Source organism: Buteo buteo, chromosome 21 (assembly GCF_964188355.1).
Source record: "Buteo buteo chromosome 21, bButBut1.hap1.1, whole genome shotgun sequence".
NCBI classification, from domain to species: domain Eukaryota; kingdom Metazoa; phylum Chordata; class Aves; order Accipitriformes; family Accipitridae; genus Buteo; species Buteo buteo.
Window position 1 is genome coordinate 593,984 of NC_134191.1, and position 24,474 is coordinate 618,457.

A 24,474-nucleotide genomic window follows, 5' to 3' on the forward strand; every position below is an offset into this window, starting at 1 on the left:
AGCTGAGATTTGTAATTTTGGATTTCAGCCTTCCCCGAGGTCACAGTATTTAATTTTTAAAGTGTGTTGTTTTTAATTTCATGTCTCTCTGTGGAGCTCTCAGGCTCCTGTTCCTTTGGATACCATGGTGAAATCCCACCTTCCTCAGCTGTGGAACCTGGAAAACCCAGGGCTGACCAAGAAATCTGTGAGTCCAGTGCCTGTGCCCGCAGGACCATGGTGAAAGCAGCACGCTCAGGGCACGAGCACGCAGCAGGCTCTGACGGTCTGATCCCCTTGGAGCAAAGCCGTGTCTCGGCATTCCCAAGTGCAGCGCCAAAGATGCAGGCTGTGGGAAAGTTAATGACAAGGCACAGCAGTGACTCAGCCAACCTCAGCTCTTAGCAGGCTTGCGAACTATGCTGAGTGGGGAGAGCGGTATCTAAACACAGAGACAGTGGAAGAATGTCACTGCCCATATTCACAAGGGAAACCACCAGGGTATTTCTCCTTCACCTTAATCTGCTTTCTTAGTATTTACAGCAGTTTCCAAATTTCAGACCACTGAGAACATGACAGCAATCTCTCTCTTCAGACTGCTCGTGGCTCATGTAGTCTGACTTAGTTCAGCCCAGTGCATTGCTGGGCTGTTGACCATGAGGGCTCAATAACTTGTGTAAAAATTTAGCTGGGTCTGATTTATCTTACCATATTGCTAAAATAATCTGTGTAGCAAAATTTAAAACAAAACAGAAGTTGTAAACTAGTCTGCAGATGTGACAAGCTCTTAGTTAGAAACATGGATCATAACTACATGGTAATATCCACAGATTTCAGGGAACCTGACTTTCAGGGCCTTGGACCCAAAGTCACTGTGTCTGGAGTGGTCATCAGATAATAGGATTTGTAAGTCCCGACTGTTCCCTGACAGATGCTCCAAACAGATCAAATGTGATATGGAAGAAGGAGAAGGTAAATCCAGGGTATAACTTCTGCTGTCCAGAACAGACAAGCAGTGCCGGTTCTCCACCCCTTGCTCTGCCTGGCAGTCTTGTGTGCATCAGGGCCCTCTTGTTACTGTCGTTAATTGACTGCACATTGAGAGGCCCATGTTTTGCATTCCCCAGGCAGCAGATCCAAAACACAAAACAACTTTCACATTTTGATCTAAATCAGAAGTGTCTGGGAGATGCAACATCCCTGTCAACCTTAAAGGGATTTCTTCCCTCTCCAAGACTTAGAGTTCTCTGTGGGTCGCTGTGGGGCAGGGAATATTTCTTGGCCCTTGCTTTGAGGGGTTGGAGGTTAACGTCTTTTACTGCCAGTGGTCTGTGCAACCTGCTGCATACCGCTGGCATGGAGAGGCAGGCTGCTTCTCTGGGGAGTGGGAGTGAGGGGGACAGTTTTCTGCTGCTGGAAGAGGTCCCCCCTTTCCACCACAGCAGCTGCTGCTTCTCCTTCCTTCCCTGATACCTTGGTAGCAGTGTGGATGCTTGCTGTAAGTAGGAAGATGACTTTGGCTGTTGGGTTACATTTTCTGCTCAAGCAGCTGGGAAACGTCCCTGGGAAAATGACAGCACGGAGACCCAGCCATTGCACCTCGCTGCTGTGTTGTCTTCTGCAGTCACCCTCTTTTTCTCCCCTTCTCCTCAAAGCGGGGGCAGGATCATCACTCTGGAAGGAAGAGGCTTTGAGCTGGTCCAGAACGTGTCCATGGTTGTCCGTGGCATCGGCAGAGAGCAAACGGTGGGTGTCCCTGCTGGGTATCACACAGTAACTGGGAGCAGGGCTGCATGCCTGGTGCCTGAGGACATTTGGGGTGTGAAGCTGAGGCCTTAGCCTGTGCTACAGATTGGGCTGGGAGTAAGGCTGGGTGGGAGCACTCAGGATGTCATGTTTTTGATGTGCATGCTCTCTACTGCTTTCAGAGCTGTAAGGTTCACACCGACACCGTGATCACCTGCCCCTCTCCAGCTGCCTCCAACATCACTGCGGGGAGCAAGCCCGCACCCGTTGATTTCTATCTCAACGGTCGCCTCTATGCAGACGACCGTCCGGCTCTGGATGAGGAGATGTACCCCGAGGAGGCCTTGCACATCAGCAAGTTCAGCCTGGAGTACTATGCCGACCCCCAGTTCTTCACAGCCAAGAAGGAGAAGTGGATCAAGCACCATCCTGGCGAGCCCTTAACTCTGGTTATACATGTAAGAGAGTGGCATTTACAGCTCTGCTTCTTTCAGGGTGTTGCCTGCTCCCCACTGGGAAGCTCTTCAGTCCTAAGTACCAGCACAGTGACTGTCCACAAACACAGGAGAGAGAAGGAGGGTGGATGAGGACAGGAGAGGCAGGAACTGTGCAGGAGCAGGCAGTTCTTGCTCAGCCTGCTGCACCTGCATCTCTGTTCACCACGAGACACAGCCCAGCCTGAGGATGCCCTTTGAGGCATGACGACAGAGAGCTGCGTTTGAAGGATGTAATAGCAAGAAGCTAAATAAAATACTGGACATATGAAAAAGAATGATAATGCACTGGCCTGAAATCAGGCAGGTACTCCAGAAGGTCCTGACAATAGATATTTATTCCTGCAGAAACAGGTCATGCATCCTTCTCTTTTGGCTACTGAATTCAGCTCAGTTAACAAGGAAGTCAGGGTACAGCAATTGAGTGGCTTGGACAATATGCAACAGTAATTCAAAGGCCATTGTTCACTGCAGGATATCCTCACTGGTTGCAACGTGCTTCAGAAACACACTCCCCCTTTCTCAGGCTCTGCAGACGCATCCCCTGGCTATCCCCTCTTGTACATCCTTCCCCCCTCCCAGGTGGGGGCTTAGTTCCTTATCTTCGGTGCACAGCCAGGGCAGATCAAAAGCAGCTTTTTCCAGGTTCCATGAGGGGCTTGCTCATCCCATGCCCCATGCTGAGTGAGGAATGGGAAACAGGAAAATGGGGAATGGCCCAGTTCTGGGTTTCCTGTGGAGTGCTGGAAAAATGTCGTTGGTGAGGGAGAGTTCTCCCAGGTCTGAAAAACAGCAGGGAATATGGAAAGTAAAGCAGGAAAATCCGTTGCAGTTCCGACTGCTACTCTAAAGACTGACATCCTGATTCTATTTTTGTCATTAGAAAGAGCCTGACAGCCTGGGCCTGGAAAGCAATGAGTACCAAGTGAAAATTGGCCTTATCTCATGTGAGATCCAGATTGTTTCGGACAAAGTCATCCACTGCTCTGTCAACGAGTCGCTGAGCACCTCGGAAAGACAGTTACCCGTGACGGTGAGTTCCAGGAGCCTCCACTCTCCGAGAGCGCGGGGCAGAAGGGATCCCTGTTGCAAACCCTGTGTGCGAAGGAGTCGGCTGTGTGCGCAGGCAGGACCTGCCAGGCACGCTCGCAGGCAGCCTTGGGGAAGGGTGGACGAAGCGTGCTGTGCTTGCAGTTGTCCCCAGGGCAGCTCGCTGGCGGGTTGCAGGTGTAGTTGGTGCTAAGGCTGCCTTGAGTCATGGAGAGGGGCTGCCATGCTCCGAATCGTGGCACATCGGCAGCTGCCCGCTGAGTTAGCTGTGCTGTAAGCTGGAGGGGGAAGATTTTGTCAGTTCTTGTAAGGTACTGTGAAATCCCAGGCATGTGACTTTTTGTCACTGGCAGTAATTTTCTTTCTGCCCCTCATGAGATACATTTGGGGATTTCCATACAGTTTTCAGTCAGCTGGCCTCCTGCCAGCAGAAGAGCTACAAGCAGACATGAGAATCCAACCCTTACCAAGCTGCAATAAGCCACTGGAGATGGGTCCCTGCGTGTGACCGGGGAGGGCAAGAGGAGTACGCAGGACTGGAAAGTTTCGTGTTGCTTCCCAGGGGCTGCCATTCTGTCCCTGCGAAGAGTGCAGTGTTCAGGGCTGTTGTTCATCTTTGTGTCTGCAAAATTCACAATATTGTTACTGTCCTTTTTTCCACAGAGGGCTTGACTTAACTGCTCTTCTTGCCCTCAGTTTCTCTCATGTCATATGCAGCCGATTGCCACGCAGGGGTGTGACTATGGCTCTTCGTATGTGAAGAGAAAATGCCTCCATCTCCATGGTCTGAGACCCTGCAGTCCCCCTCCCAGTCTGTGTGTTAACAGTGAAGGGGTGGGAGCCCGCAGCATGGGCAGGGAGGAGGAAGGCTGCAAAGGGAGTTGAGGAGGCTGTGGATTTGCGCTGTCCAGAAGAAAAGCACAAAGATGCACCATCAATTCACTGACAGGGTTGTCCAGTTTACTGGTTACAGTCTGTGGTGTATGAAATTCTGTTGTAAACTGGAAACATGGAAATGCAGAAGTAGCAGAATTTCCCAAGTCATTTTAATGGAAATTTTAAATAGGGTAATTTTGGTTTTAGTGAGAACTGAGAAACAGGGAAATCCCTTTGGGGAAGAAAAGGAATTTATGAGTTTGCTAGTCTTGGTTTGACATAAAACATTCAGGGCAATGCCCTAGTAGGTCCCTAGGAAGCAGGAGAATGATACCCAGCCCTAAAGTATCACATAGCTATTAAGAGTGTACCAGCAGTGAGAGTGCAGCTAAATAATCAACTTGTATTCACATCTGTGCACGCTTATTAAACCTTCATATGTGGTTTGAGTTATCGCCTGCTGGCCATTTCATAGGCAACAGCTGCCTTTATAACATACTTGTACTAGCTTTGATAACATGGGGCCAGACTTGCGCAGTGGTCCCTACCTGATTTTCATCAAGGACAGCTATTGTGGGCTGCAGAAGCCTTGCCTGCTGATGCAAATTCTCTCTTCTGGCAAGCTGAGCTGCCTGTTGTTGTGACTGCCCAGTTTGTTCTTGTTTAGATGGTAGAGCTCACATCTGCAGTGATCAGAGCACAGCAAACCAGCCCTTTAGAATGTGTCCCACTGTTGATCTCAGTTCTGACCATGATTTTGGGTATGCCTATTCTGTGAATGTGTTCTCGGGCCAGGTCCATGTTAGCAAATTGCACAGGGCAGCAGCAGCTGTCTGTAGGGAGAAGGAGCCAGTGATGAAGATGGGGCTCCTGAGCCTCCCTGTGTTTTGTGGTCACTTTTGAGTAGCTCTTTTGGGAGTGCCTTAGGTGAGCCGGAGCTTGATTTTAGTCTAGTTTAGTCCCAAGGGGATCCCGTTCACACCCTGGGAGGCTGCAAGACAGCTCCATCCCATAAGCCGGAGCATGGTTCCTGGTGGCCCTGTGCCCCAGGAGTACTGCCCAGCCCCGACAGCTCTTCCCAGGAGCAGCGTGTCCTCCGGCCCTGGCCCCTTCTGCTTGCCCCCTGCATGCTGGTGACAGGAAATGTTGCCATTTAACCTGCAGCCTAATTAGAAAAAATTGTATCAAGTAGACCCCTCCAAATACACAAGAGAAGCTTGCGGAGGCCTTCAAACCTATTTTTGTTCATGACCAAACTGTTTAAACACTGAATTAAACAGCAAGTGTGGGATTTCTCCTCTGGCAAATGCAAAAGGTTGAGTTGGTGGGGGAAAAAAGACTCAAAACGCATCGAGGACTTGCCTCATTGCAGCATTTCAGACGAAAGAGGTGAAAATCTTGAGGCTCGACAGGGTACCGTGCAGACTGTCAAACGAACCTCCACAAATGCTTGTGTGATGCTCAGGGCTCCCCATCCAGCAACTTGACTCCCAGCCAGTGTGCACCGGCGAGGAGACCAAGGCTCTTAGTGCTGGACTCTGCCCGGAGGCACCACCCCAGAAACCGCCGGCACCAGAGTCTGTCTGAGGGCTGGTACAAGGGCACACTGGGGCTTGGAGCCGCAGGAGCCTGGCCGTGTGGTCCAGCACTGGTGGTCGGAGGCACTGAAGGTTTCCCTGACTCCCTGATGGCAGCCGGTGTTGCCTGCAGCAGGGCAGTCCTTCCTTTCTCGCCTGTGGAGGGAGCAGCGCAGGGGCAGACCTCCAGGATTGTCTGCATGCCTTTAGCTGGCAGCATCGATGCCCTCACCAGCGCTCCCAAGAGCAAGGGCTTGGATTTCCTGGCGGGCACGGAGCTGTGCGCTACACGGTGTTTGATGCATGGACGTGGTGGGAAGGCCCGGCTTGTGACACTACTTTGGCCCAGCTCCTGAGAGCTGACTGTAATTTAACCACAGTGCGGACTTTCCCCAGAGGCTCTCCGTGACACAGATGTAATCATAAGATTATTCCATCTCTTCCCTACCTCGTTTCAGTTTTTTTGCTCAAGTTTTTCTCACTCCTCATTCCTTGAGAGAAGTGAAACTTGCATTTCCAGAAGCAAAAGACTAGTGTGGTCATGAGTTTTCCTTATCAGATGATGCTCTTGAATCCTTTCATCCCAGGGCCCTAGAGAGCCATTTATAAACAGCGCCAAGTAGACTCGCCAGCCTGCCTGTGATGTGTGTTGGCCTTTTCCCTTCTGGTGATCAGGAGACCAAAGGCCTGAGCTCAAGTGGTTTGTGCTTGGTGTCACAAGAAGTACAGGTTGGGAGCAGAGCCAGCACCTCCTGACACCCAGTCCAGTGCTTTAGTCTCAAGCTCATTATTTGTCTCTGGTCTCATTGTTATTTATTTTTATTCCCTTATTTTATTCCCTTACTGTATTTCAAAGACTTTAAATTTTCTTTAGCTTCCTTTTCCTGAGTGGCAGCAGTTCTTCTTTTGAAGGAGAAAGGAGAGTGTAGCTGGAATTTAAGGGCCATTCAAAGGCATAACAAAGTCGGATGATTAGTGGAAGTGGTTTTCTAGTAAAAGTAGTACAGACAGTACTATATGGTATGGTGAACTCTCTAGGAAGGGGTTGTCTTGTTCTCTGGGGTGGGTACAGTTGGGCCGTGACGTGGGCTGGAGCCTGCAGCTCTGCCACTGAAGCCCTATGGTGGTCCTGGGGCGGGCACCACTACGGTACCACAGCCTGCTGTGAGCCAGCCTCAGTGTTCCACCAGAGCATGCAGGAAGGGAATTGGGCTCTTTCGAGACACACAAAGTCCCCAACATCCAGCACTGAAAGGCACAGCCTTGCCTCCCTGCAAAGCCTGGTGGGCTGAGCCAGAGCGGTCAGTACATCCTTGGGCGAAGGTCTGCTGAGCACTGCCCCGTAGTCCCTCCTTGCTCGACCTCTAAGCCGCTTGGCAACATGCTGCTCAGCTCCTGCTTTTCCTCCCTCCCTAGATCCAAGTTGGAAAGTTCAATTACACAATTGCGATGCTGCACCTTGGAGGAGGAGAGACTGCAATCATCGTCTCCATCGTCATCTGCAGCATCTTGCTGGTCCTGTCTGTTGTAGGTAAGGGAACAGAACGATGAGTTTCCAGGCTCTGCTGAGGTTTTTTCTCATTGCATGTGGAGGGGTGAAGATGACTCACTCACATGTTAGGAAACCTCTGTGGGCTGCAGTTGTGCAATATCTGAAACTGGTCTGGGTGCATCAAGTGCCACTCTTTGTACAGGACCAAGCCAGTACCCAAGATCAAAGCTTCCTGCAGCATGGGGTGTTTGCTGGCTGAATTCATAGTTCAACTCTGTTACTTGAGCCTGTGATATTTATAAACTTACCCTTTTCCCCCAAACACTTAGTAGCCACTATAATACAAAAGAAAGAAGGGTGTGAGAAATTGGTCTTGGACTCAGAGTGACTTGAACAGGGCTCACTCATGGGCATGACTGTCCCAGACCATCCCAGAGGTCTACCTAGCCCAAGGTCCTGTCATCAGTAACAGCCAGTGACAGGCACCTGGCAAAGAGTATGAAGAACAGAGTAAGCATCCTTAGCTGCAGATTTGGAGCAGACACAACAGTTTGCTAACCTCAGTGGAAGCTGTGCAACACACCTGTGTCCTCTGGCTAGGGTATCTTCTCATTGCATGCCCAGAATGACTGTGCAGCAAGAAACCTGTCAGTTCACAGCAAACGAGATGTTTCTAATAGGGATTTAATTTATTTTTAATAAAGGTTATAATGCACACTATTTATTAAATGCACCACCTGTCATTAGAAACATATTTCTGGAGGCATGGGAAGACTGTCAGACATGAACACTGTTATACAGGTGGTAAACATCTTAAAATCTGTATTCATTAATCAGCTGGAATACATTAATACACAGTTAAGTTGAATATAGGCAGCCCAGACCTAAATTGAAGATGACAGTTACAGCATGATCATTAAATTCCAGCTGGTTTTACTTATTCACAGATAATTGACAACCGCCTGATCAGATACCAGTCTTGTTGTAGGTGTTAAACCAACACTGAATTTAGCTTTCTGCACTCGTGTCAGCAGAGGACCGCTCTGATCCCAGCTGCAGCTGCTCCTAAGACCTAGTCCAAAAGCCTTGTTCCCTTCCTCTTTTCCAGCTCTCTTTGTGTTTTGCACAAAGAGCCGCAGAGCAGAGCGCTACTGGCAGAAAACCCTGCTCCAGATGGAGGAGATGGAGTCGCAGATCCGAGAGGAAATCCGCAAAGGTAAGTCGCCATGCTGGGCACCGAGGAGGAGCCAGGACTGGGAGGGAGATGCCAGAATAGCAGGATTGAAGCCATTCACCACCTACTCTGTAGAAGTTTATAGAATTATTTATAGGAGAATTTCTGTCATTGCCTTTGAGCTTTGGCAGGGTTTGTGAATGAGGCTCAGTGGCTGGAAGTGTGGCTCTGCCGCTGTCTTGCTGCCTGACTTGGGCAAGCCACGGATCTTCAGTGTCACTGGTTTCCCTGTCTCGGGTTTAATGGCCCTTGGCTGTGTCAGAGGGTTGCTTGAAGGCCACACTAATCTTTAGTGTGCTTTACGATTGGGTGCAACAAAAATTGCAGCATGGTCCTGCTAGAGCAATGGGAGAAGCAATCTAAGCGTCTGCATCTGATGTCCCTGCGGTACGTGACTGCAGCGTAGGCTGAGGTCCTCCTGCGGCACCAGAGTGAGGGCTGATCTTCTGGAGGCAGGGAAATGTTCTCTCCATCAATGCCGCGGGATGTGACGTATACTGCCGACGGTTAAACCCTGATGGTAATCTTCTGCTCCTCGAGAAAACCCTGCTTTAGCTCACTCGAGGGAAAGGCTTGAGGAGGCAGAGATGAGACATGCCACGTTTTTCAGTGCCAGCTTGCTTACTGTCTCAGCTGGTAGAGTATTGGAACTCTTACCGTCTGTGGGTCTCTTTGTGTAAGGTTTTGCGGAACTGCAGACAGACATGACAGACCTGACCAAGGAGTTAAACCGCAGCCAGGGGATCCCATTCCTGGAGTACAAGCACTTTGTCACCCGGACATTCTTCCCCAAAGTAAGGCGATACCCATTTCACCGGCACCTAATCACTCCCAGGTCCTTCCTAACCAGATTGGGGCTCTGCTTTCCCTCTGCTAAAGGGTTATTACAGTGTTACAAAATCATTCCACTGTTATATATTTACTTGTCACATATTTCAGCCTCAATTATCGTCAAAAGTGGAGCCGCAGCTCCTGGGGTGTGAAGTGAGGTTGGGATTGCTTGCACACGAGAGGAGCCCGGCAGCAGCACTGTCCCGCTCTGGCTCGCCCGTTTGATGCCGTTGGACATCCTCTTCTGAAAGCGGTCTCTCACATGAGCAGAAAGTGCTGGGGGCTCCCCCTTCTCCCCAGGGGCTCCAATGTCACCCCACTCTGTTTGGCAGAGGCTGAGGCTGAAGGGTGGCTGAGGGGCATTTCTGCTGTCGGTGATCAGGGAGAGGGGGCTTTTTATTCCATGCAGCGTGCCACCGAGCATTCCCAGCTGCTCTGCTGGTCCTCAGGAGCCTGTTAGATGTCTGTCTTTCCCCCTTTCTCTCCTCTCTCTCAAAGGCTGGGTGCATGGTGCTCCCGGTAAGATGCCCCTTGGGCCACACCAGACGTACCGGTGCCGTAATTCCCATCACCGGCTGCTTCGTTGTGTCGCTGTGTGCCCTTAACAGCGGCTGTATTTCACCCCTGAGGTAGTTGCATTTCAGTGGTGAGGAGTGAGATGATGATTTATGACCGCAGAGTGTTTCATTAGTAGCTATTACTCAGGTTTTTAAGTTATCCAATCTCTATATATCTGCACACTAGAGTCTTTAAGATTCAGGCTGCTATATGAATGTTAGAGATTTAAACATTTTTCCCATCTGTTTCAAAAGTTACATATGTTAAAACACCCAGTACTCCTCTATTTTGACTTAGTCTTCAATAATGCTTTCTCTTCTGGGATTTTTCTAGCTGTCAAATTAGTCTATTTGCAGTCTCCCTACCCTAACAGCCTGTGTCTGCACAGACATCTGCCTCCCCCCATTCTTGTGGTGTTTGCTCATTCAAGAGGCTCTTGCAAAGTGTCTAAAGGCTTCGTAAACCATACCAATGCATTTCTTCATAATGGGTGGTCTTCAGTCCCGATGACATGTCTCTCCATCTTGTTCCCTTGTCATGCACGGCAATGAGAAGGTCCTCAGCCGGGTGCAGCCGCCCTCCCCTAACACTGTGTGCTTGGTTGCAGTGTTCCTCACTCTACGAGGAGTGCTACATCCTGCCGTCCCAGCAGCTCAGCTCCCAGGTGGGCTCCCAGGTCCAGGAAACTCATCCACTCCTGGTGGGGGAATGGAAAGTGAGTAACCCACTAACAAAACAAATGCTTTTGAGTGGTTGTTAACCATACTCGCGTGTGCTGACAATGCCATGAGTTTTCTTGTGGTGTGTGGGGGATGCTTGATCACTGAAAACAATTAACACATACCAGCGTCAGATCAGCTTTGGCTGATTGGAGAAGGCAGATCTGTGGATCTGCTCTCACATGAAGGAGCATTGTCCTGAGATCCTCCCTGGCTCCACTGTGGGCTTTTCTTCCTGGGTGTATCGTATTGTATGTCACTTCAGTCCTATACGCAGTTCATGATAAATTAGATTCCTCCTAAGCAGGGACTTGGTTAAAGCTGTGGTTGTCCCAGAGCTGGGTTTCATGTGGACAAGCAGTAGGAATTGAAGAATCAGAGTCACTTAGATTGGAAGGGAGATCTGCTTAAAGCAGCTCCAGCTAGATGAGGTTGCTGAGGACTTTGTCCAGCTGTATTAAATATCTTCATGGATGGAAATCCCACAGCCTCTTGGGGCCCCGTTCCAGTGTCCAACCACCTTAAAGGTGAAAACTTCCTTCCTTATATTTAATCAGTGTCCCATGCTCTATCTGGTGTCCCTTCCCTCTCGTCCTAGGACTGTGCCAGCAGAGAAGAGCCTGGCACTGTCTTCTCTGCCCTCCCACAGGGCAGTAAGATCTCCACTTACCACTTCTTCTTAATGCTGACAAAACCCAGCCCTCTCCACCTTTCCTCATATGCCCACTAATTGTTTTGGCAGCCCTCAGCTGCACTTGCTCCAGTTTGCCAACATCCGTCTTGTAGCGGGGAGCCCAAAGCTGGCCACAGTACTCCAGGTGGCCTCACAAGTGCTAAACAGAGAGGAATGGCCAGTGCCACTGCCCTGCTGGCCGAGCTGCTTCTGATACAGCTGTGCATCACCCGCCGTCATGCCCTCGCCAGGAGAGCGTGCTGCTGACTGGTATCAAGCAGAGGGAGTAAGGGTTCTTCAGCTCAGTACCTCCACATTCAGCAGGGACATCCTTGCAGTCAGAAGGATAAAAGCTGGAGGAAAACAACAAGCAGTGTTTTTCTCACTCTGCTTTCTAAATTTTTCTTTAGATCCCTGAAAACTGCAGACCCAATATGGAAGAAGGAATCTCGCTGTTCTCCACCTTACTCAACAACAAGCACTTTCTCATCGTGTTTGTCCATGCTCTCGAGCAACAGAAGGACTTTGCTGTTAGAGACAGGTATGAGCTTCATAACCAAAGACCTGGTAGCTGGAGGAGACTGACTTATTCCTAACCTGTAAGCAATGCAGCCCATATCGGGAGCCGTGCAATTTAGTTGAAGGTTGAGTTACACTTGCCTCCCACTTTTCTATTAGAAATGGACGGCCATAAACCTCCATTATCCTGAAGAGCACCAAAAGGTATGAGTGACTTGCTCCTGAGTGTTTGTGTCCCTGAACACTTGGTTTACCTGTAAGAGGGTGCAAGCTGACCCAAGGTCCTGCAGCACTGAAAGAGGGTTTGAAGTTTTAACACCATTGAGAAGGCTCATGAAAATTGTCTGAAATACTGCCTTTGTGTTTGGGGTTTTTTGATGCCAGTTGGCAGTTTAGTCTTGTTGGATTGGTGCTTGAGTCATACACAATTCTGTGTTTCAGATGTAACCTGGCCTCCCTGCTTACTATTGCGTTGCATGGGAAACTGGAGTATTACACCAGCATCATGAAGGACCTCTTGGTGGATCTAATAGATGCTTCAGCTTCCAAAAACCCCAAGCTGATGCTGAGGAGAACAGAATCCGTGGTGGAGAAGATGCTCACCAACTGGATGTCTATCTGCATGTACAGCTATCTCAGAGTAAGAGAACCAGATCACTGCCGTTGTGGGTACGAGTTCAGCACTGCGTGCAGTGGTCATGAGGGATGTGTGGGACAGCTGAGGACCTAAATACCTGCCAGCATTGCCACTTGAATGGTCACTGATGGTTGACAAACTCCAGTGTATTGAAAGGTTCAAGAGTGGAAAAGCAACCTTAAATTCAATTGCTTCTCCATTTCTGCCTGGGGATTTGGTGAGCTCAGACTTCGCGGCAGGCCTTTCCTAACGCCAGAGCACAAACTAACATTTTCACCATGCTTGAGAAGAGAGCTGTGGGGGAGTTGAAAAATAACCAGAATGGCTTGAGGTTTTGGAAACTGTTCCAGTTAATTGTTGTTTTCTCTGACCAGCTCGCGCAGCCGTACTCATGGTCACCAGCCAGTTCAGCATTGTCTGTCTTGAGCACGAGAGCCCCGGCTGTCGGGAGGGATGGTGGCACTGGGGCAGTGGGCTGCTCCGTGTTGGTGCTCATTGGTATGTGGGGCTTCTCGCGCAGGAGGCGTCCTCGTGGTTCCACAATGGCCAGACAGATCTTAGCAGCAGAGGTGGGATGTCTGTCCCAGAAGCCTGACTGTCTTCCAATGGTAACGAAAAGGAATATATTTGGCATCTCAGAGCACATCAGCAGTCCATCTGCTCAGTGCTTTATCTCCAGTGTTTGCCAGTTCTGCTTGGAATTTCCCAGAAGAATTGAGCAATAACTTAATTGATTCCACGGCAGTTAATTGGAGGACACCCCATTATACCCGCAGGGGAAAGCCTTGAAAAAAGCCTTTGAAAAATCTCTTCTCCCAAAGTGTTTGCTATAGCCACAGAAGCAATACTGTATTGTCCTCATACATATCATAGAGTCTTCTGATCCCAGCTGATGATCACTTTTTGTCCTAAAGCCTGTGGTTTTGTAGTTCGTAATCTTTCATTTTAGCTCACATAATTAGCCAGTATAATGAAATAAAAGTTACAGGAGTGAATGAGGATGGCTGTGCCAATGCAGCATGGCTGTCCAGCCTGTAAGAGCAGAAAAGAGTGAATTAGTGAATTTTTTTAATCTTCAGGTTTTGTGCCTGTAGTTAAACCATTGGAGAAAAAAAAGTGCTGATCTCTCCTTTTGGAGAGTGGAGACCACATGTGAGGCATCTGATCCAACTCCAGTTTGTGCTAAAAATGGACATTGTGCAAGAAGGCTTTCTCAGGGGAAAAAAAAAAAAAGAGGAAAGAAAGTCGAGTCTTATCACGTGGACCTGAAGACTTGGGCACGTTACATAGCTAATTAATGGCAAGGAGCTCCCGAGTGCTGGCACACTGCCCTTTCCTGGGGCGCCTGGCGGGGAGGTGCCCATGACCACAGGCTTGTCCAGGGTCTGCAGTGGGGCCAGTGGCCATCCCTGCGGCTGCGGCAGTGCTGGTGCCAGCTGTGAGCGGGCTTTCCCGTGCCCTGCAGCCCTGGCCCACCCCGCGGAGGGAGGAGGAAGGACAGGGTACGGACGGGAGCAGGTCTGCGGGGTGGCGGTGGCCCTTTGCAGAGCTGACAGGCCACCAGCTGAACCTGCATTTCCATTCCTCAGCAGGGGCTAACATTGCACGCTGGGTTTGCAGTCCCCTCCTTGCTTCACATGCTCAGCCTGAAGCCATGGCAGTGGAAACCGTGGCAGCACTTTCTACCGCAGCCTATTTCCCATTTCTGAAAAGCAAACGGTTTCCATACTAGAGTGCAATAAGGAGTTGATTTCCAAGAGACTTTCACATCACATGTGCTCCGCAGTGAGGGCGGGGGACGTGATCAGAGGAGAAACCATGCTGCCTGCTGAAATATGGAGGAGGAAGAGACTTGATGAGACAGAAATGTGCAGAGAGGCCCTTTGGCTGTCCCAGGTGGACACGAGCTCAGCTGTGCAAAGGGATGGGGGGTCTCTGTCCGGATCGGCCGAGCTGGGACCTTTCCCTGCCGTGCAAATGAGCACGGAGCCACTGCAGTCAGACAGACGGCATCTCCTTACACACGGGCTGGTTTCAGCTCAGGGCTGTGATTTAAATACTAGCGATAGTCAAACACCTCCCAAGTGCCTTGCGTTCCTCTGGATCAAACTCTGTTGCCTTCAGAGAGGCATTTCTTGGTTAAAAAAAAGGCTGCCTGCCTGCCTGTAGCACTGGTCTGTCAGACCTGTGACGATGGGTCTGGTTTTCATTCCTGAATTATCCCCATTAATCACAACGTCTATTTGAAACAGCTGCTGCTAAGGTCCCTGCCATTGTGCAGTGGAAAAATTCCAAGTGCTTGTATTTTCCCTTGTAAGTCAACGCTACATGCTCGAAACATTTGTTTCGTATTAATGCTCTGCCTAACAGTCCGTCCATTTGTGTTTTGGGGGAAAATGATTTGAAGGAGCTGTCTTCAACTGGGAAGGAGTTGCAGGCCACAGTCACTAGTGGTCTGAACATGTGGAGGGCACCTGAAGGCAATGGAGTCACCACTTCAACAGGGGGAGGTTTGGCTCGGTGCATGCAGGAGATATGATGATAGAACCAGCAGGAGGCTTGCTGCTTGGGACTGGATTCAGATGAATTTTGCAGCATTTGCACAATCGATGCAGAGCTCTGTTTCTGCAGAACTGAGTGAGAATCCTAGATAAATGCTCCATGTCTCTTCTTTCTGCTACAGCTTTGGTGGAAAATGCTGGGGAAAAAAGCCTTTCCCATGAGATACCGTGGTACCGTTGTGCCTGGGTCCTAACAGGATCGGGGGACCCAGAGTTAAAGGAAAATTAAGGTCTTGGAATTCAGCTTTTAGGTCTGGGTCCAAGCTTCCCAAAGTTTTGCATGTGGGATGGAGCTGAGGTTTGGTTCTTCACAGAATGCAAATAGATAATCGTCCCAAAATTAGCAAGCACTTGGGATAAGCAGCTGTTTTCTGTGCTTTTCCCACCCCAGCCTCACCAAGACATTTTGGAAATGGCTGTAACGTGTTCCTGGGAGGACATCTCTAATGACTTGTCAGCCTTGTTAATAGGGCAGCAACATGTGAATCCAGTCCGTGCTCTAAACCTTTTTTTTTTCCCAAGCATATAAAAACCAAGCCCTCCCACGCTCATCGTGCGTGAAACAGTTCAAGTAATGCCAGCCTGAACTGTGCTTTCCATTACTGCGAAGTTATTTCAGTGCCCTGGGTAGCTTTAAGAGCCCGTAACAGTTCAGTCAAAAATGAAAATGAAGTCTCATTAAAATACATTCACAATAGGAGGAAAAAAGGCCCCAGACTGTGTTTTTTTTAAGTATTTTTTTGTCCTGAATCAGCACTGATCTCTTCTAGTTAAACTTCCTTTCTCCCAACTAGCCAAGTCCAAAGACAGTTTTGATTCATTTCCAGATGAGTTTTCCGAACAATGCTTGAGGTTTCCAAGTTTGCCATTTTATCTCTAGTCCCTGCCTGCCAGCCCTTCTTTCCCCTCTTTGAAATTTGCTGTCTGATTAGCACTTTTGCAGATTTCCATAACATCCCACAGTTCCTGAGCCTGAAAGCCAAAAAGCCAAACAGAAATAGTATCTCGCCAGCGGAGCGCTGTCGTTATTTCCCATGCAGCCAGTCCTGGGGCTGATCCTGCTCCTGCACACTGTGGCGGGTCTGAAACGCCCACTCCTCCGCTTCCCCAGGCTGCCCCTTCCAGCGCAGCTTTACACGTGCGGGAAGGTGCCACATGGCCAGCCCCGACCCGTGCAGCCTGTGCTGGTTTCAAGCCGTAAAGAGCTCCTGTATCAGCAGGACTGGCACTTTTTTAATATTTTTGGAGGCAGCCGCATAGCCGTTGGCAGCCCCCTCACATCTCTCTGCGGCCAGAGCTGTGGCCAGGGCCAGAGCTTCCCACGGGGCGGATGGGGCAGGCTCCAAAACCCGGCGCTGAATTTAGCCTTGGGTTCGTCCTTGCCGTGTGTTCACACACATGCACCATAAACAGAATTCCTGTTCGTAGCAAGGCCGTCCTCAGGATCTGTCAGCACTTCTTGTCTAGGGTCAGCTTGGCAGTGCTCCACGGTTCACATTATGGGGAAAGCGGGTCCTGCAGCCTGGGGACGTCTCTGTGTTGGTGTCATCCCCTTGCTTGTTATCTCGTGCTCCTGCCATTCTCTCGGAAGCTAACTCTTCTTTCTGTCTTCTGACACTTTCTCCACTCTGTTCGCGATCCTCAACTTCTCCACATCCCCACGACTTCACGTCTTTGCTTTCTGGAAGCCGTGCCTTCCTCCAATTCCAGCACTGGCAGCTCTGCTACTGATCCTGTTTTATGCTGCATGCTCAGAAGGAGCATTGCAGGAAGTCATTAAACCCCGGCAGAAGGCCCAAGGAGCTTCCCTGTGTTCATAAAAAAAGTTGCCCTCAGAAAATAAAGTGGGTGCACCATTGGCACAGATGGTGCGTGCCCACCTACAGCCCGGCTGTAGTGTCTTATCGTCAACTGCGCTGAATGCAGCCGAATCAAAATTGACATCAAACTAATTGCTTTAGCAATTATAGGGCAATTAGAATAAAAGAGTCACCAAGTCTTAATTAAGAAGCAGATTGAACAGGATTTAGCAGCTCCTAGCTGAGAAATATCAAAATCATTCGATATCTGTTGTCTTGACTAGGATTTCAGATGGCAGGAGTGTTTGTGCGGGGTGTGTGTGATACTCAGAAAGTACATAAATGTGCAATAATTTGCACTTGCCTCGTTGGAAGGAAATTGCACATGAACATTAGGGAGAACGGGACGTACTCCAGTACTGAAAAGTTTCTTAAGAAAATAGCTTATGTTTTACTTGCACATCAGCATAGCAGACAGCAGAGGATCAGAAATCTGGCATTAAACGATGTAGCTGAACCACATCACAAATAGCTGGTCCCCGTTATGTTTTTTGTTTTTATTGCAGCAGTGTCACAATTCACCTCTTTCCTGTAAGACAAAGTTTGAGGAATGTAAGGAGTTAAATGGTGTGTTTGCTTGCTGTTGCATGGGAACAGCTTGTTGACCCTGATCCTTTCTGTTTTGCTGTGATCAGGGCTCTGCTGTGGTATGAGAAGTATGAACACTAGTTCCCAGAGCCACAGGCACACGCAGTGGGCTCGCTTCCGTGGATTTCAATGGCAAACCAGGCAGTGCAAAGAGGGGTTCAGCTGATACATGAGAAAGCTGGGCACCCAAATATCTCTGTAGGCCTGGATTTTTGTGCACATCAGCCCCATCCTTGTCCTGCTGAGTGCAGTATATTGTACAGTCTGCACTCTGTCAGATTGCAAGAAACATCTCTGTACTGGAGTATGCCAGATTCTCCCTGAAGTTCGTGTGTAATTTCACATGTAAATTAATGCACATTTGTATTTTGCTGAGCATTGTGCATGCATGTACCCACTCAGCACGGCTACACATATGCCCCTGCCTTCTGAGCGGTACCCGAGCACTCTGCCTGTGAGACAGCAAATGCTGGCACAGCCTGTTGGTGGCAATCCACAGCCCTACAGTACTTGCTGTAGAACTTGGATGGGATATGTTGATGCTGACAAGCACAGTTCAGCCTCCCTGAAAATCACCTGCAGCTGTTGTCGGCTGTTATGTCCTCTTCCCTGTCTGCGCTGTCATGTTGCTACAAGTCTGAAAACGTGTGAGCAGCCTCAGAGACATGCTGGTGGGAGTTGGGGGGCCATGGCACTGAGTACCCACTGGGGGTTTGCAGCACCTGGGGTGGACCAGTCCTGCTCCCTGATGTATGGAGGCACCTTCAGTGTCCGTGGAGAGCGGGTCCCTGCCACACCGCTGGAAGGAGTTACCACCACCAGGCCCAGTTTGCTTACTTGGTCTTCTTTCCTTTCCCCAGGAGACGGTGGGAGAGCCCTTCTTCCTGTTGATCTGTGCGATCAAACAGCAGATTAACAAAGGGTCCATCGATGCCATTACGGGGAAAGCCAGGTACACCCTGAACGAGGAGTGGCTCCTGAGGGAGAACATCGAGGCAAAGCCAAGGGTGAGTACCTACACCCCAGGGGTCTGACGGGTACGTACCCCAGCAGGGTAGTTGTGCAAGAGGCTGATTTGGTACACATGCAGGTGCGATAACCACATAAATTGTACACCTGCGCAGGCACCTTGCTGCTGCCTAAGCTCACGACTACAGAACAAGGCTCACAATGACTGTAGGAGTAGAGGGAGGTAAGAAAATTTGTTCTGCCATATTCAGAGAGTTAAACCAACAGGTTTACTATTCACGGCAAAAGAGCATCTTCACTAGCAGGGGGAAGGTGCTGGCTTTAAACCTGAGTCCCGGGGTGAGGGCTTTGCCCAGGCTGTTACAGGAGTGGTGCTGAAAAGCGGTTCTGCAAAATGCCTCCTGTGGGAACAGGACTGACAAGGGCTGTGCGTGTGAAGGCCTCAGTTCCTTCCAGTGCCTGATGCAGAATTCAGCAGATGCCTTTCCAGAGGCTGGGTCAAATCCTGCTTTCAATTACCTGGCATAAATCTGGAGCAGCTTCACTGAAGTCAGTAGGTTACCCCAGATGTGCATCACCGTAACTCAGAGCAGGTTCGAGCTCCACATCCTCTGCAGATTCCTGTTACCAATTGACCTGTAAATTTACAGTGCAGACCAAGAGGGGTTAGCAGCAGGGCGCAAAGTATTAGCTTTCTTGGGAGAAATGGTAACTTTGTAAGTCTGAGCAGGGGAAGTGTGGCTGCTTCCTACTTTGCAAGAAGAGAAAGGAAAGTGTGAACAGGGTATGTTGGAGGAAGGAGAGCAACTGCAGGGTTAGTGCTAACTAACTGGGAATCCCCCACATTGCTGGTAACTGAACCTCTGCTTCAAAAAACACCTGCATAGTATACAATGTGAAATAACATCTTCATTTAATGCTATGGAGAAAATTGGACTTCACCTGTGCATTCACAATGTTCATAGTCAAGGATGCTGACTCTGTATCCTGATAGACTGAAAAGCAGTGTTTGTAAAGGAACCTCTAGGCTGTGAAAATCCCAGCCATAACTCTCAGGTGTACCAAGTGTCCTCCTAAGGGGCAGCTGTGCTTATGCACAAGCAATGCTCCTGGCATCTGCAGCTTCCCACTCTGGGCTTGCCAGCCAGGCGGTGAGATGGCTTCAGGGTTGCATTCACCACTAAATGAAGGCGCAGTGTTGCCCTCAGGTTTGGCCGTACCTCGAGCAGAGGACAGAAGCAGAGGCAGAGCTGAAGCTCTCCCAGAGTGAAGCCCCTAGGCGGGAGGGAGATGCCACGCTCGTAGCGTTTGGGTCTGCACAGCTTGGGAGAGGAGGAGGCACCTGGACTCTGCCTCTCCTCGCTTGACTGGAGTGGCAGCCGCTCCCAAAAGAGGAGAGGATTTTTTACGGGAAGAGAGTCGTTTTCATTGCCCTGCAGCTTTCTGCTGTGACTGTAGCAGTAGCTGTGCATCCCTGAGGTCCAAGCAGGTGTTTGTAGCAGCCTGCAGCCCCTTGCAGCTGCTCATCCTGCTGTTCAGTATGTTCTTGAGCAGGTTATTGGGTGGTGCTGGTGGTGGGCTCCAGTGTTGCAGCAGACACAGCCTGCAGCACGCTTGAAGCTTGTTTAAACAAAGAAGCTCGGCCCATTGTGTCAGGGAGAGGCTGAGCAATGAGCCTTGGCGGTCCCATTAGTCACCGGTTGGAGCCAAGAAGCTGCAGACATGACTGGTTATGGGGGCTGACCTTTCCTCCCACCCCCGAGGTGGTCTCTGCGCGTCAGGGCTAAGGCCCATTAGCAAGGCAGCGTGAGAGGAGATTGCAGTGTCGATCCCTGTGTCCTCCTGGCTCCGTCAACAAACGGGGCCCTTCAGCCTCTGGGGGCTATAAATCAGCACCTCTCACTGGCGGTAAAGCCTAGATGACTGCATTTGTTCAGCCTGATTTCCAGCAGCAGGGGGTCCAGAGCGCATGGGCGAGGGCTGTGTGGGTGCCACAGGCTCCGTGCATCGTTGGGAGCCAGCAGAACTGGGCAGGTCACCCTTAACTTGGCCTCTGCCTGCAGAACCTCAACGTCTCCTTCCAAGGCTGCGGGATGGACTCCCTGAGTGTCAGAGCCATGGACACAGACACGCTCAGCCAAGTAAAGGAGAAGATTCTGGAGGCCTTTTGCAAGAACGTCCCCTACTCCCAGTGGCCAAGGGTGGAAGACGTCGACCTCGGTAAGGACCAGATGCATTGGACCAGCCAGTCCTTAAAACCAGGTGAAGCACCTGATGTTGCACAGTAGCTCTTGGTATGTACAGAGGGCAGTGGCTGAAGCAGCACTGACAAGAGGGCAGACATCAGGGCAGCCTTTTCCTGAGGATGGTCTTCAGGAATGAGTGATGAGACCAGATACTGGTGGGCAGGAATAACTGGGCACATAACTGGAAAGAAGCTTTAGGAAAGCCCAAGTGGAGCAGAGAGATGCTTGGACTTGCACCCTTTAAAGTCTACAGTGTTAACTCTAGAACAGGTACCCTCTAAAATGCCCCTGAGCCTGCAGGTGGCTTGTTAATACATGTCTCTCCATAAGCAGCCATAATTGAGCCCATGGACTCCTGTCTGGCCATAGATTCAGATCTGACATTTGTCTACCCAGTGGCCGACTCCTTCTCCCCAAATTTAAGAAGGATCCAAGCCCAATGCTGGTGAGAGAAACCCACGCTGTCTGTGGTGCCTCCGTGCCATGCAGCATGCCATGGAGACGCGCCCTGGCTGGCAGCAGTCGCAAGGCATGACGTTCAACGTAGTCAGTGCCGGAGGGAAGAACGTCCTGGGCTGGAGCGGTGACGGGGCCCCGCTCCCATCAGCTGGTGCACGTGGTGCGTCCCCCATTCACAGATACACAACCAGCTCTGCCCGGCAGGCAGCCGCCACCAACCTTCAGTGGCCACGTGCAAGCCTCGCAGCATCTCACCTGCCTGGTGGTCCATGAGGCAGGTCCCACACAGCCCCCGGGGCGAGACAGGGAGAGGGGAAGGGGGGAGATGTGCTCCTCCCCGTCGCTCCGAGCAGAGCCTTTGTCACCTCTCCCAGCTCCACCCAGGTCTGCTCTAGTCTGGGAATCCCCGCTCCAGGGGCTAAGCCTGGAGGCCGTTGCTAAACGTCTGCTCTGGTTTCACAAAGCCCCGGAGGCACTGGCAGGGGGGCTGTGCAGCCCCCCCAGTGCTGTGTGGCCGGTCCCCAGAGCCCCAGGCCCCGCTGCATGTGCCTCCTTCGGGCTGATGTCTCACTTCTCCCTTCTCTGTGTCCAGAGTGGTTCGCCACCAGCACCGACAGCTACATCCTCCGGGACCTTGATGACACCTCGGTGGTGGAGGACGGCAGGAAGAAACTCAACACATTAGCACACTACAAGGTAAACCTGCCAGCGCTGCAGGAAAGCTTTGCTTCCTCGGAGCCTGCCTGGCCTCAGGGGTGAGCTGCGGTTCCCCCTCCAAAAACAGGATCATCAGGAACTAGCAGGGAGGTTGCCATAGCTCCGTGAGAGCTTCCGGGGAATAGACATCTGCCCTGGCGAGACACTCGTTAATATTGCAACACACTGAAACTAATTAAACACTCTTCATGCAAAACAAGTTATTACTGACAACAGAAAGAGGAGGAAAAAAAGCTCCTATTCCCAACGGCCGGCAGCTTGGCTGATTAGTATCACTCTGCTCTTGATCTGTGCTCCTGCTGAAATCACTGGCACAATTGTCTCTGTCTGCCCTGAGAGCAGGGGCTAGGGATGCCATTGAGGAGCAGAGGCCAAAAATGTGGGGAAATGTAGCGAATCAAATTGTTTTCTTGACCGGTTTTCCTTTTAAAATTAAATGAAACCAGAAATCCTTATATGATTTCCATATTCCCTGGTATGCCTGGGAGCATAATCCTCACTGGTCTGTAACAGTGCATGGAAAATCAAGAACGGAGCTAAGTACTTATTAATATTATTATTTGTGTAACAGCCGTGCCGCAGAGCCCCACTGCTGGCACGGTGCCCTGCTGCACCGAGAGCCGGAGCCGCAGCACAGAGGTAGTACCAGCCCCGCAGGTCCAGGCTGCAGCCAGGTTCCTTCTCCCCTTCTGGGGAAAGGCAAAACAGAATCTGCACAGCATAACGCTCTTTCCTCTTCAAATTACCTGGTGTCGGCATCCAAAAAGGTATCTTGGATACATGTATTTGCCTGATTCCCATCGGATTTGAGAACCTCACTATCTCGTATTTGCAGTTAAAAAACCCTTTCCACATAGGGCAGTGCCGTTACTGACAGTTTCCAAGCTGGGGAGCAGGGGCAGGGCAGGGCAGGCACAGAGGACGTTTGTGGCAGAGCAGTCACTGCACCAGCATCCCACAGCTCCCGGGATCTCACTGGGGCTGCCCCGGGGCTCCATGGGAGGCACCATTAAGGCCCCCCCCATTATCGAGGCTTCTCTTCCCTTCCTCTGCAGATCCCCGAAGGGGCATCACTGGCCATGAGTTTGTCAGACAAGAAGGACACCACGCTGAGCAGAGGTAATGTCTCACTTCTCTTCCCCTGTTGCTGGTGAATGGGCAGAAATACTTGTGTTTTTAGAGGAGCGTCTCTGGCCAGGGATGCTGAGAGTCGGCTGCCAGCCCCCTTGCCTGTGGACGCTGGGGTGTGGCATTAGCCCATGCAGGGCTGGCTCTGGCGTTACCAGCAGTCGTAGAGCACCCTTTTGTAGTGGCACATTGGGCAGAGCTGGGCATCAGTTGGGCCAGGGAAGACACTGAGCATGGACTGGGACTGCGGCCACCGAGCGAGCTGGCCAGCTGGCAGCCCAGGACGTGGTGAGGAAGCCCTCTGGGTCCTGCAGGATCTCCACTGCTCTCCTGCAAACCCCCTTTGCCCATGCTGTGGTCTATGTTTGAGGCAGAGATAGCCATGGGGCTGCAGGAGACATACCTCCCTCCTTCCCATGGGGTTCCCCCTTGCTATGGCTGAGCCACGTGCCCGTGCTCCCCATGGGGACTGCAGGTCCGAGTCCTGCCATGCAGGCAGTGGCAGTGCAACTGTCCCAGGTGGGACGGATGGCAAGACAGACAGGCAGAGTGGAGATACTGGGCATTTTAACGACTGCCATGCATGGTGGCATTCCCTGAACTGCAGCCAGCACCCAGGGAGAAGAGGGGTGCAGGGAGCAGGGTTTCTGCAGGGTGTGGGCAGAGCAGCCACGCTGGACCGCAAGCAGCCGCGATTGTAATGGCCACAGCATGAGGACATCCATGTCAGTGCTGCTGAATAGCCCTGTCCGTCACTGCCCGTCCCTCCATGGCTGCTGCTGGGCTGTGAGCTGCCCCTTCCCCTGTGCAGCGAATGCTCCCCACCAGGCGCAGGCGGGGGAGCTCCAGCCGGACTGGGGGAGCAGGCAGCAGGTCGAAGCTGCAGTGACCACTGGAGAGGTCACAGATCCCCAAGAGTCTGGGACTGATCGTGGAGAGTGGGTGGCTTCCACACCCCTTCTAACTTCAAGGCTTTTCCATGTCACTTGCAAAAGTGGGGGTTTGTGCCTGCTTTTCCTTCTGTAGGAGAAATGAAGAAGGTCTGGGAAGTATACATTTCTGAAACACGCATTATGGGAGGTGCAGGTGTCCTGCTTGTGGTTTTACTTTAAAAATGTGTTACCCAGTATCCTCCTCTCTTTGGTTGCTGGGGTGCTGAGTGCTTTCCCAGCCATTAAGGTAGAGGAGTTTGCACCTTTCATCTCACACCCTCATTAGAGGGTTGTGTTCAATCTGTGCTAACAAAGTGAAAAAAAGAAAGGGTCTGAAACCACTTGATTGGAAAAGCCCTTTCCCTCCCAATTACACATGTTCAGTTTCTTGCCAGCATATTTCTAGGTTTCAGGCTGTGCAGAGAGTCAAAATAGAGCAAGGGAGACAAAAATTCACATTGAACAAGGGGTTTCAAACCCTGTCTCAAGGCTACCTGCACCGAGCCTGTCTCTGCAGTGGGAGTCCTTTCACCCGCTGGAGCGAGGAGCTGCTTGGGGCTGCAGCTGCCCGGATGAGGAGGCTAGGAGATGGTCCAGGGCACGTGGGCCTGCAGGGCATAGCGGGGCATC

The 24,474-nt window shown here is 50.9% G+C and overlaps 1 protein-coding gene across 1 annotated transcript in view; it reads left to right on the forward strand.

Annotated features, from left to right (window-relative positions):
- Window positions 1–24,474, forward strand: part of PLXND1 (plexin D1) — an 86,648-nt gene that overhangs the window by 49,617 nt on the left and 12,557 nt on the right. Inside the window, exons 17-29 of the mRNA XM_075053497.1 lie at window positions 1,635–1,725; window positions 1,908–2,183; window positions 3,103–3,252; window positions 7,139–7,253; window positions 8,323–8,430; window positions 9,130–9,242; window positions 10,445–10,552; window positions 11,640–11,770; window positions 12,190–12,388; window positions 18,254–18,400; window positions 20,426–20,582; window positions 21,660–21,763; window positions 22,840–22,903. Of these exons, the coding sequence (XP_074909598.1) occupies window positions 1,635–1,725; window positions 1,908–2,183; window positions 3,103–3,252; window positions 7,139–7,253; window positions 8,323–8,430; window positions 9,130–9,242; window positions 10,445–10,552; window positions 11,640–11,770; window positions 12,190–12,388; window positions 18,254–18,400; window positions 20,426–20,582; window positions 21,660–21,763; window positions 22,840–22,903 (1,763 nt within the window). The remainder of the gene's footprint in view (window positions 1–1,634; window positions 1,726–1,907; window positions 2,184–3,102; window positions 3,253–7,138; window positions 7,254–8,322; window positions 8,431–9,129; window positions 9,243–10,444; window positions 10,553–11,639; window positions 11,771–12,189; window positions 12,389–18,253; window positions 18,401–20,425; window positions 20,583–21,659; window positions 21,764–22,839; window positions 22,904–24,474) is intronic.